This window comes from Miscanthus floridulus, chromosome 17 (assembly GCF_019320115.1).
Source record: "Miscanthus floridulus cultivar M001 chromosome 17, ASM1932011v1, whole genome shotgun sequence".
Classification (NCBI taxonomy): Eukaryota; Viridiplantae; Streptophyta; class Magnoliopsida; order Poales; family Poaceae; genus Miscanthus; species Miscanthus floridulus.
Window position 1 is genome coordinate 26,672,267 of NC_089596.1, and position 12,901 is coordinate 26,685,167.

Sequence of the window (12,901 nt, forward strand, 5' to 3'; positions counted from 1 at the left end):
TAGAAAAAATGGCTCCGCCTCCTTTGGGCTTCGCCGGCGGAGCTGTTCTTCCGATTATTACCGTTTGGTAGGCCTTTGGCAGGAGCTGGAGCCGGAACAGCCCGCAGAGCCCTGCCCAACGGGCCCTTAGTTCCAACAAAATACACGTACCTTCACACATTCTAGAGGGCATTTTGAACCCACGGTGGTCACATAGTCAAACCACCACACACACACACATGAAACACCATAGGGTGTAAGTGACTTCCTTATCCATCAGCTACCAATTTCGCATTCTTCGTGTTCGGAGTTGGAGGCGTATGAGACTCAGAAATTAGTTGAGATACTGTAGTCCATTCGGCGAATTTGACATGTTTATATATGTTATTTATTTATTTATTTATTTATACGTAGTACCTCCCAGTGGCTACGTTTTCAAGAGCCAATTTTTTGGTAGAACGACTTGTATGCTAGTAATAGTTCCCAACAGGTGGCGCATTTATACTTTGGAGATTTATTCATGGGTTATGGTAATTACTATACGCAGTTCGTTTTTGTTTGTTAGGCATGTTCCGGCGACCGGCGTGGTAGACATGACATGCACGGTGCGTTATGGGCTTCTGGCCGCTCGACGTCACGAAGATCCAGTATATGTACGTAGGGTATGAATTAACTTTTTTTTTTAGAAGCCACATGCGAGAGAATTGTCCGGCATATATTAATAGAGAAGAAGAGCATCATACAACAGATACAAAAAAAACACTCGCGGTACAAAAGACAGCTTGACACTGCCACAACAAGAACAACCCGCTATACCACCAAAGCACCGGCAGGTAAACACCACCAAGCACACAGGCCATCTCTAATCATCATCTCAATTCTAAAGTAGTTGTCAAAGACGAAAAACTGCGGCCGCACTGCATACTTCCACTGGTAAGCAGGAAACCGGCAAAAATTCCGAATCATTGCTCTGCGCACGCTTAAACAATGGGAAAACTAACTAATTAATCAATTAAAGAAAACCGTCCAGGCCGGCTGGCACCCACGCACAACACGTAAGTAGTAGCGTAAATAGACGACCAGACACCTCAAAACTGGAGCATCAGAAAGGATCGGGCAGAGAGGGCAGCCGCAAGATGCACGCACGCATCAGAAAAAAAAAAGGGAGGGAAAGCACTCCAGCAGGGATCTCAAGAAAGGGAGAGAATTAGCGCGAAACAGGGGGCCCTCAAGGACGGATGTATGATGAGAGGAGAGCAGCTTTTTGAGACAGGGGCAGCTGAAAAAAAAAGAAGGGATGGAAATGGAATCTTTACACTACTTGCACCTGAGAAAAGGAGAGAAGAAAGATGCTGCCCAGTAGTTTAAATACGTGTCAACTGCAGAGTCATTGCTATTTTCAACTGCAGGCACTTGATCCATGCTATAGGAACAAAATCTACAGTTGTCTCGCTTTGAATTGAACGAAACTGTTGATCTAGCTAGGTTCGGTGCGGGGATGTATGTATTCGTACAATACTAGTCATACTAATACTACATACAAGGTGCTGACTTTTATGACATTGCTACAAGAGGACAGCATGCATGACCAACAAAGATCCCTTCTATTATAATAGGGACCTGAGTTAACATAAGTCAAACTGTGCTAGGTTCATAGATGGCCAAGGGGTTGGTCCGGCTCGGCACGGCACGGGCACGGGCCAGGCACGGCCCGTAGGGGGTTGGGCCGGCACGGCACGCCTGACCACCCGGGCCGTGCCTCTCCGGGCCTCGTGCCTAGCCTTCGGCCCAAGCACGGCACTATGGGCCGTAATTCGTGCCGTGCTGGCCCGCAAAGCACGGCCAGATCTGCGGGCCGCGCCGGCTCAAAGCCCGGTGATCTTAAGGCACCTCAAAATTCTTATCATCCAACACTTAGCACAGATTCATTCATTCAAATTTCAAAATCTCAATTCACAAGTCACAATCACAATTATTCACAGATTCAAACTTCTAAGTAAATGACCAAATGACTCATTCACAATCACAATTGTTCACAGATTCAAACTTCTAACTTAGTAAATGACCAAATGATCAAACTCAATTACTCAGCCACAAACTGATCACAGATTCTAACTTCTAAGTCAAGAACTTATCAAACTCCAAATGACTAAATCCAACAAAACAAAAGGCACCAAAGGAGATAAGATAAATAAGCTATTTGTATAATGCTGCCTCATTAAAAACATTTCTAAGTAAAACTCACCCTTGTGAGAAACCATAGAAAGAGAAAAATAGTGCAGCACAGCTCTTAAACTAAACCATTGTTCAAAGGTCTCACAGTCATAGTCTCACAAATGACAGATACAGATAACACTCTCCTCTCTCAAGTCTCACACTAACTCACTAAGTACCAGCACCAGCCCCAATCCCCACTCCCCAGATAACACTCTCCCCTCTCAAGTCTCAACTCTTAAGTCTCACACTAACTAAGTCTCACACTAACCAGCACCAGCCCTAGATGTACCACCAGCCCCAGATGTAGCACCAGCCCCAGTTGTACCAGCAGCAGCCCTAGATTCATCTTCATCAAGATACAAATTCTTGAAGGAGTCTTCCAACTCTTGGTTGTAAACAGCATGTTGTAACCTTCTTTCTTCTAACTTCCAACCCTTTATGTAGGTTAGCATCTCCACAGTTCCAGACAACAAGCGTCGTCGCCGCTCTTTAATTATCCTTCCTGTCAAGCTGAAACACGATTCTGAAGAGACAGTAAAAACAAGAACTGACATAATATCTCTAGCCATTATAGATATGATTTGATAGGTTAGTTTGTGGTCACGCCACCAGAGAAGTAAATCAAAATCATTCTCATATGAAGTGACATTGTCACTGTCCAGATAAACTGAGAGCTCACAAACAGCAGAACCAGATGAAGATGAAGTGGGGGCAGAGGCAGGGGAAGGACTAACAATACCAGATCTAAGGCTTCCAAAGATTCTTCCCCATGTCTGTTTTTTCTTACCTGTATGGCTTGCAGGCTGTGCAACCCTTTGAGACCTAACTGCACCAAATTTTCTCTTATATTTGTTAAACAACTTGTAAATTTTAGTTTTCACATCAGCATAATATGAACTGTAGTCACAACCAGTGTTCTCTTTAAGTATTTGCAGAACATTAAACAAACCTCTCAACTTAGCTCTAGGATCAAGTATGAATGCAAATGAATATAACAGAGGTATATCCTGTCAGTATTTAAGGAATTTAAGCTTCATAGGATATACAACAGCTATTAGATTTTGATCTTTTTCACTTGCATACAAATGAGAAGAAATTTGATAGTAAACACCAGAAAGAACAATAGTGGAGTCATAAAATAGTTCTAGGAACTCTAATATCTTTTCAGCTATATACCAATGCCTTGCAGACAACAATTGTGAGCCATAATTGGAATTAATGAACACAGAAAAAACATGCTTATATGGAACCAAGTGTTTAAGCATAAGGTATGTAGCATTTCATCTAACATCCATATCTAAGCCAAACTTTCTAGGTCTAACACCCTGAGCAGTACAATAGTTCTTGAACATAGCAATTCTTTGATTAGAGAAATTTAAGAAGTTAATAGCAGTTCTAAAATCTTCTGTGTAAGGTTTGATTCTCTTTAAACTAGATTTTACAATCAGATTAATGATATGACAAGCACAACGTTGATGCACAAGACTATACTTACGCTTAAAAGGATCTGAAGGCTCAGGTAAAGGATCAGGACCCAAATAACCAGCAAATATAGATGTCAAAGTATTCATAGCCTTAACATTAGAATAAGCATTGTCTAAAGTTACAGAGAAAACCTTGTCAATCAGACCATACTCCTCAATCACACAAGCAATTCTTTCAGTAATATTTTCACCAGAATGTTTCACCTCAATCAACCTAAGACCAATAATATTTTTCTGTAACTCCCAATCAACATTTACATAATGAGCAACAACACTAATGTAGTCCTCTTTAGCATTACCAGACCAAATGTCTGAAGTCAAATCAACAGAGGTAGCAGCAGACAACACAAAATTCTTAAGCATATTACGACATTCAGTAAACAGCTTACTAAGTTTTCTAGTGGTGGTCTGTCTAGATACCTTAACAAGCCTAGGGTTATGAGCACGAATAATGTACTCCCAGGCCTCTGTCTCACCAATACCTAACGACAAATCAAGCCTAGCAATCAAGCGACACAACTCAAATCTAGCAATATCAGATTTATAGTCCCAGTTATGCACAGAACCATCAGGATTGTAAGCAAGCCTAAACTGAACCCTAGCAGCTTGATCAGTTTTTTGCCTACAAGATTTCTGGTGCCTCTTCAAGTGGCTAGTGTCAGCAGAAGATCTAGTAGACAACGTATACTTACACATTTTACAGGTAGCTTTAGTGCAGATCAGCCTACCATTCACAGTCTCATAGACCTCATCAAAATCAGCCCACACAATAGATTTACGCTTACCAACAGAAGAGGTACCAACAACAGATGGAGATGAGCTGTTGGAGGCGACCGGGGTCCTAGTCGCTGTCGCCCCTTCATCACCGCCGCCGTCGTCGCTGTCCAGATCGATCAGAGCAAAGCCGCTACTGACATCGATACCGAACAATGCAATAGCGTCCTCACGGGTGTCATCATCGTCCTCGCCCTCGGGGGCTAGGCCTGGCAGCAAGACGACATCGTCTTCAGCCATGGCGCCCTCGTCATCGTCCTCTCCAGCTCCGTTCCTCAACGGTGCGCGAGGCCGCCTTGGTCGCTCTATGCCACAGCTAGAGGACGACGCAACGGCTACTGACCTGCGCAAAGAGAAGAAGAAGAAGAAGAAGGGTTAGGGTTAGGGTTATGGTTCATGCATGCGCAACCGGAGCTCGGTGCTAGAGAAAGAGAAGACGAGGGCCACCCAGAGGAAGATGACACACCGACTAGCAACGACGGCGAGCGGTAGAGGAGGGACAGACGGGGACATGAACTCACATAATCACCGAGATCTAGAGGGGAGAGAGGGAGAGGGATAAGGGAGAGGCAGAGAGGGAGGGGATCAGGGTCAGGGAGGAGAAGGGAGCGTCGTCGCCGGCGGCAGGCGAATCGGAGTCGGGGTCACCGGAGCTGCAGAGGAGACCGCGATGCGCGAGACAAGAGAGCGGCGCGGCGGGTGGGGAAATCAGGAAATGATTTAGGGTTTCAGGGTGAGGGAGGGACTAAGGGAGCGTTGTCGCCGGCGGCAAGCGGATCGGAGTTGGGGTCACCGGAGCTGTAGAGGAGACCACGATGCGTGAGGCGAGAGCGAGATGAGAGAGCGGCGCGGCGGGTGGGGATCAGGAAATGATTTAGGGTTTCGAGGTGAGGGGAGGGACTGAGGGAGCGCCGCGGCCTCCTGCTTTTATACGAGGAGGGTGTAGGCTAGGGCATGGGGCCGCGGTGAGCCGTTGGGGGCCGACTACGACTGGGCCAGCTGGCCGTGGCGGGGGGGGGGGGGGGTAACGGGCCGCTGTCGTGCCAGCCGTTGAAGGCCGGGCCGTGCCGGGCTAGCACGCCGTGCCTGGGGTAAGGCCCAGGCCCAGCCTGCTACACCGGGTCGGGCCGTGCTTGTGTCGGGCCAAATTTGCGGGCTTCGGATCGGGCCACCGTGCCTCGGGCTGCATGGACATATATAGCTAGGTTTGATCAAATTTATAGAAAAGAAGAAGGATATTCATGACATCGAATTAGCATTGTTAGAAACATTATTATATCAAATATATTTTCATGATTTACATTTTTAAAGGAGTAGATGTTAATATTCTTCTCTATATATTCCATTATAGTTTTATTTAGAACAAACTCAGATCTCTTGTATTTTAGGAAAAAGAAGAGTAGAAAGGAAGAGGGGCAAAGAACGAAGTGAAAGGGAGTTTGTCCGGCCAACCAACCAACCAACCCAAAGCTGTTTTGTCCCTTCCTTTATGGGGCATCCTCCATGGACTAACAAGGCATCCATTCGTCCCAAGTACTACTACATCAAGCTTAGTTTTGCAGTAAGGCTGTGAACCAACCTTGAAAAGGGAAAACATATGCAGCAGGCCTGGAGCAAAACAATGGAGACAGCTGAGGAAAGGTGGGAACAAAAGGGGAGCACACAGCCATATGACTCCATTGCCAATTGCCTCCCACAGTGGCACCTTATCACTGTCGCAGCAGCGATAAGACTACCACGGCAAATGACATCAGACATAGCTAGGCAAAACAGGAAACTAGATCCTGCCCATCTAATCTAAATCTAAATAATCCAAGAGCCGGAAACAATCCGCAGCGCCAACCGTTCGGCGCCCCACATGCACGCCAATCATTGGGGCCATGGGCTGCCAGCAAGACTGGGAAGAGATCAGTCGCAATCATCACTTGCCCTCCCTCAACAAAGTACAGCGGGGCAGCAGAGAACATCGAATGCCATTTGTCATCATAAAAGCACCGCCACGATTAAAAGAAAAACACGTCCAAGACGGCCCAATGCACAGGAGATAAACCCAATGCACAATTTTAAATATTTAACATGCACGATAAATAGATGAAACAGAGCAAACATGCACGGAAATTCTTCTTTGATTTCATTCCATTCAGTTGCTACACCAATTTCCAATGGTTTGTCATGGTCATACAACAATAAATCAGGTTCCACCATAAAACTAGGAACCATATAATAATAACCTCATAAAAATGTCACACAAATACCCCTGGCCTTCTACTGTTCTAGATAAGCATGGAACAACTCAGACAATGGTGGCAAATACACAGGCAAGGAAACACAAGTGGCTACAACAGACAAGACATGACGAACCACAAACCTGTGTATATAGTACACAATAAACCAATGAATTAGACTCAAGAGACCAGAATGGGACTCCCAAAAACCCATTTGACATTATGTCTTATAAGTTGTGCCAATACTCATTGCAACATGTTATACAGCACAGGAACCGCTTTGACAAAAACCGACACATTCCCTATCTTTCAAGGTTCTTTGTACCTCATCAAACAGGTAAAACAATATAATTCATTCATGCTATATAAGAGGCAAAACCCAACTCCCGACAACACCTGCGACTCCATGCCTCCCACCATTAGGTGGTGGTGGGAGCAAGAGCCCAAATGATCCAACCCGCTGACCTTGAAGACTGACCACTGACCAAGCTGCACCACTGGTGATGCAGCCCAAGGACTGACCCTGCTGCTGACTGGGACTGACATGACGACTCCCTGAGACCAGACCAATGGGACCCAACCACGACTTGGACGACGCGACTACCCCACCTCTGACTAGCCCCAAGCACTAGCCAAGGCATAATGGCACAGTCGCAATTCCAAATGGGCATCTGCATGTACAATATCACATCAGAAATCGGAATTTTCACACCCATACACCACCCATTTTTTACTCAAGACCGCTAGAGAGAGCATACCTTCAGCCAAAGTTGAATCCACCTGATGGAACAGAGGGCTGGTTCCCGAAGTTGAAGCCATTCTGAGGATTGTCACCTGAGGGCATGGCATCATCTTCCTCCTCCAGCCAGTAGGATTCGAGCATCTTGACAGCCTTCTCATATATCTCGGTGTTGTCATGGCTCTGCAGGTTCTCAATCTTGTCCAGGCCCTCAGCATCATCAATCATCTGTGCGTAGACATTGACATCGCCTGCACCAAGGTTTTTCTCTGCCTCGCCAACCTTCAGGATGTTCTCAAGACCCTCCAAGCAAACTGTTACGATTCTGGGATCTGGGCAAACAAGCAGGTCACAGAGTGGCTTAATGCACCCCTGGGCAACAAGGTACCTACATTTCGTACAGTAGACAATGTTATCACAAATATTTTTAAAAATGAAGAATACTACTACAAATAACACAACAAACTTAAGAAGATAAAATTAAAAACTAGATATTTACATACTTGATCTGATCATGTGTGCCACCGGAAGTGGCATTTGAAATTGCCCAGGCTGCTTCTTTCTTGATGTCAAATTCAGCAGTTTGCAGAAGTTGCACAAGAGGTGCAATTATGTTTGCATTGATAGCGGCCTGCAACCATATAGGATAGTAATTTAGGAAAGAAACCAAACAGAACAGAGCAGTTGAATAAGAAGAAACCAACCAGGTGATATCATTTAAGTTACTGGGACTATGGGAGAAAATGTTTGTTTTATTGAAATAATTTTCAAGTCAAACATCAGGTTTTTTAAAGAAATACCATAAGCTAATTCAATTCAATATGCACATGATTGTAAAAGACTTGATTTATCAACAAAACTTTAAGCACACAAACCTGAATCTGTTCCCTGTTACCAGCTGTGATGTTTGAGATCGTCCAGCATGCTTCTTTCTTGATGCTTTTCTTGTGGTTGGTAGTCAGGAGGTTCAAAAGGCATGGAAGTGCTTGATTGTCAATGACACACTGCAGGAAGGAGAAATATTTAGGTTCAGTGGAATATGGAATGTCAATATGGTACAACAGTGTGGAAAGCTAATTTTGAATATTTATTTCAATGAAATTGGCAACGAATTCTTGTCATCAAGGCTGAAAATCAACATGACCAATTATATGTACTGTCTTAAAAGTTAGCTTAACAATCTGTCATCATCAAGACCTACATCCAATAGGACCTGCTAAACAATGCTGCGAAAGTGCATTTGTACTTATAAACTATCATTTGAACTATAACAGAGAACAATTTCAAAGAAACTAAACCTTAGATTTAACAAATCAGCCAATTGATTCAACATCAGCTTAATATGGATATTTTTTAAATAAAAGTAGATGCATCTCTACAGGAGATCCAATCAGGTAACTTAGGCTGGCAGAATCATGAAATGTATAGAGAGATGCAATGATGCAATGAAAGGGTAGAAGTATAGATACAAGAAGAGAGAGGGAGAGACACTAACATATAGATATGAATGAATGAAATAATATAAAACTGTTTCTGCTCCATGACAATACCGATTTGACTGCTAGATAATGTATCTAGCAAATAAAACTGTTTAAACAAACTAGTATGACAAAGTACAAGCTGATGCGACTTCCCCCTGTCTGACACCTGCATGGACCCATATGGGCACCATGACTAATCATGTCTGCAACATCTACAATGCTACCCAGGACAAAAGAAGCTTTCAAATCTAGTCTAGGCCAGTATTGCAGCTACATCACGGAATCAAGAACATCAATACAAGGGTAGACTGATTTAACTGATGACAACACACATTCTGACTGCATTAATTTAGCAACAGCAGGATATACATCGATGTAGAAAAAAAAAAAGAAAACATTAAAAAGGATGTCCAACTTGCCAATTGAGTTTACCTGAGTCTGCATGTCATCACCAGTTACAATGTTACCCACCGTGCGCAGAGCTGGAATGAGAACAGAGGCCGAAGGATGCCTAAATAAAAATTCAGGTGTTATGATCTCAATCATCGATCATGGTAAAACGTTAGAATGCTACAGAGAAAACATATATAAAAAATTGCACTTACATCAGAAGTTCCACAAGGCGAGGGAACACACCAGATTCAATAACAGCTTGGATTTTGTCATTAGTCCCATCAGATAGGTATGAGAGAGCCCAGCAGGCATCAGTTAGGACCTCCTCATCCTGAGAGTGGATAAGGCGCTGCAGTGCTGGCAATGCTGGTTTGACCTACTCAAGCATCAACAAAACAATATCATTCAAAGAATCAACTTTGGCCAACACAACAAAAAGAAACAATCCCAGATAGAAACCTGATCAAAGTTTGGTTGTGGCTTCCCACGGCAGAAGTTGGAGAGAGTCCATGTGGCATTCCTGAGCATCGAGAGCTTAGCATGCTCATTAAGCTGCTGCAGCAAGGGGAATAGCCCACCGTGGCCAAGCACCAGATCACGGCACTTTGGGGAGTCACCAGCAACATTACCTAAAGCCCACACAGCCTGCAAAACAAAAAAAGAAAAGAAAGAACCTAAGCATCACTCTACATAAGTCTCATATAGAAGAGAGTAACTCTTGTAATTCAGTGCATGCCTGTTCACGAACATCCTCGCTGTGGGAGTTGAGGAGCTTAACAAAGATGGGCACAGCACCACTCTCAACCACCACCTTGGTGTTCTCTGATGTGCCTGATGCAATGTTGGTGAGCGCCCATGCAGCCTCAAACTGCAGCGTAAGTTATACATAGCAAGTTGGCACCAATTAGTAAGAGAGAAAATAAAGTGAAGCCATATGATTGATAAGTGCGACTGTTACCAGACCTGGAGTTGGGGATGGTCCTCACGTGTAAGGAACTCAATGAATCGGGGCACCACTCCTGTGCTGATCACCTCCTCGATTGGTGGACTACGCTCTAGAGAAATTGAAAGGAAAGTCAATCAGCAAGGTACCACTTGACAACTTTCACATAAAAGTTGCAATGGAGTTAAGAACAGTGTATCATGGGCTCATCTAGATTCACCAGCAAATACAAAAATCCCATAGGATAATCAAAGCTGCTATCTACGATGTACAATAATATGAAAAGAGGCATGCAGCCTCTCCATATCTTTTTTTAGCCCATTCTCACCGGTCTAAAAAATGACTGAAACAAATATATACTACTGAGCAACAATAATTGCCCCAGCAGCCAGCAGAACACTACTGAAAAAATAGAATAATTATTCATGAAATCAATTGCTTTCGGGAACATAATTTTTTTAAAAAAAAAACTTCCTGGCACACTTGGTCATAAGCACGTTGCAGAGGCCAGGCCATATGGTAGGGTTTGTTTTTTTTATGGTAGGGTTTGTTTTTTTATGGAGACAGTAAATTTAAGCAGTAGTAGTCGTAAAATGGGAGGATACAACAACTAATTTTGCCACCCTGCAATTAGATGACAGTCAAGACACGTATACGACAGTTACCTTAAGCACCTAAACCTTTTCTTAGCCCAATCTGGAGTCTCAAAATTACTGAAAAAATACTTAAAAAATACTTAAAAATAGAATAATTATTCATGAAATCAATTTTGGGGGCATAACTTTTTTTTGAAACTTCCTGGCACACATGGTCATAAGCAAGTTGCAGAGCCCAGAGGTAGAGGGGTTTTTTCTCTCTCTGGAGACAGTAAATTTATGTAGTCGTAGTCGTAAAATGGGAGGGTGCAACGACTAATTTTGCCACCCCGCAATCCAGAGCCGTATACGACAGTTACCTTTAGCACCTAGAACTGGCCATATCCAGATACCGTCACGCATGGCCTAATACTACTCGACAAACCGCCCAAATCTCACCCCCTAAACTCTATCCATCCGGAAACGGTAACTGCACATAAGATCCGAATCTCACCTATGGAGAGCAGCTTCCTGAACTGCGTGGTGGCCTCAAGCTGCACGGTGGGGTCGTTGGAAAGAACGGCCTGCACCATCGCCGGCAAGCCATCGAGCTGCACAAGCAGACAAGGAGAAAATCAGATCCGAACCCGTCAGATCGAGTACCACCCCCGCCACCCAAACCCTAACGAAGGGGGGCGCGGATCAGATCGGGGCCAGAGCGAGCGAGCGAGGGAGCCAGGGCAGCGCAGCGCCGCACCTTCTGCTGGAGCGCGGTGGAGTGGCCCATCGGCGGCACGGCGCCGGCGGCGGAGGCGGGGAAGCCGTCACGGCGCTTCTTCTGGAGGCTCTCCTCGCGCTTGAGCTTGCGGATGTCCACCATCTGGCCCTCGCGGCGGCGGCGGCTCTCCTCGGCGTCCACCGTCTGCTTGTAGTTGCCCTTCCGCATCTGCTCCCGCTCGCTCGGCCGGAGCGACATCGCGGCGAAACCCTAGGGGGACCCGGCGGCGGCGCGGGGGGTGTGCAGTCGAGTCGTCCGCGCAGCCACGCACGCACGCACGTCAAGACCGACCCGATTCGATTTCGAATTGGGGAACGGGAAGGAGAGAGAGAGGGAGTTGGAGGTGGGGGAGGTTTATGTAGGCGGCGTTCCAACCGGGGGGTAGCAAAGGAGGGCCGGTGCGAACGTGGTAATTTGGCATAGGGCCTCGTTTAGATTGAAATTTTTTTTAATCTAATGAATAGTATCACTTTTGTTTTATTTGGTAAATATTGTCCAATCGTGGATCAACTAGGCTCAAAAGATTCATTTCGTGATTTCCAACTAAACTGTGTAATTAGTTATTTTTTTTACCTATATTTAATACTCCATGCAAGCGGCTAAAAATTGATGTGATGGAGAGAGAATGAAAAAACTTAGAACTTTGATGGGATCTAAACAAGGCGTAGGTTGGATTGGATTTTTTTTCCTGATTCAATAGCTTAGAGAGAATAACATAAAATAAGCTGTAGCTGAAAAGTAGTTTAAGAGAACAGGGCCATGGCGGTTTCGCACGGGTGAATATGGTACGTACCATATTTCTTTAAGGCCTTTAGGCCCTGTTTGGTTGGGCTTTTGGCTTTGGCTTTTGGTCCCAAAAGCCAAAAGCCCAATCAAAGGGGCTGCTTTTGGAGGGTGCTTTTTCAGAAGCAGCTGCTTTTCCGTAGTTCATTTTTGAAAGCTGGTTTGACCCTGCTTTTGGCTTTTGGCTTTCTGCTTTTCGAAATTGGTGGAATAAAAAGCTCTTCCATAGTTGTTTCAAGAGAGATAAAGATAAAAGGTATATTTTATACTTGTTTAACCAAACAGCTTTCAGCTTTTCTACAGCTCACAGCCCACAGCAGCTTTTCCACAGCTCACAGCCCACAGCAGCTTTTTCCCACAGCCACAGCTCAACCAAACAGAGCCTTAGCACGACTTCTGCTTCGCGCGGCACTTGCCCTGAGCTGTGTCAAACGGCTATCAAAAATGGCTCTTACAAAGACTTCGAAACTTTAAATAATCTGGAGTCGCTTTTATATTGAGGACCTGGCTTCTTGTGAAAACAAAACATG

General features: G+C 44.7%; 1 protein-coding gene across 1 annotated transcript; it reads right to left on the reverse strand.

Moving 5' to 3' along the window:
• Positions 1 to 6,831: 6,831 nt before the first annotated feature.
• Positions 6,832 to 11,919, reverse strand: LOC136516436 (importin subunit alpha-1b). The gene is made up of 11 exons (XM_066509831.1): positions 11,568 to 11,919; positions 11,325 to 11,421; positions 10,256 to 10,347; positions 10,029 to 10,160; positions 9,752 to 9,937; positions 9,505 to 9,668; positions 9,332 to 9,410; positions 8,294 to 8,422; positions 7,922 to 8,049; positions 7,438 to 7,806; positions 6,832 to 7,350 (listed from the first exon to the last, which is right to left on the reverse strand). The coding sequence occupies exons 1-10, from the start codon at positions 11,784 to 11,786 to the stop codon at positions 7,440 to 7,442; spliced, it is 1,593 nt and encodes a 530-aa protein (XP_066365928.1). The 5' UTR covers positions 11,787 to 11,919; the 3' UTR covers positions 6,832 to 7,350; positions 7,438 to 7,439.
• Between the last annotated feature and the right edge of the window lie 982 nt (positions 11,920 to 12,901).

What these genes read in the sequence shown, in the direction of transcription:
- LOC136516436 (XM_066509831.1), bottom strand. Translation starts at nt 11,786, where the DNA reads ATGTCGCTCCGGCCGAGCGAGCGGGAGCAGATGCGGAAGGGCAACTAC. An exon ending in GCGAGGATGTTCGTGAACAG is followed by an intron (nt 9,938 to 10,028) that starts GCATGCACTGAA and finishes TTTGTTTTGCAG; the next exon opens with GCTGTGTGGGCTTTAGGTAA. An exon ending in GTAACAGGGAACAGATTCAG is followed by an intron (nt 8,050 to 8,293) that starts GTTTGTGTGCTT and finishes ATATGGTTGCAG; the next exon opens with GCCGCTATCAATGCAAACAT.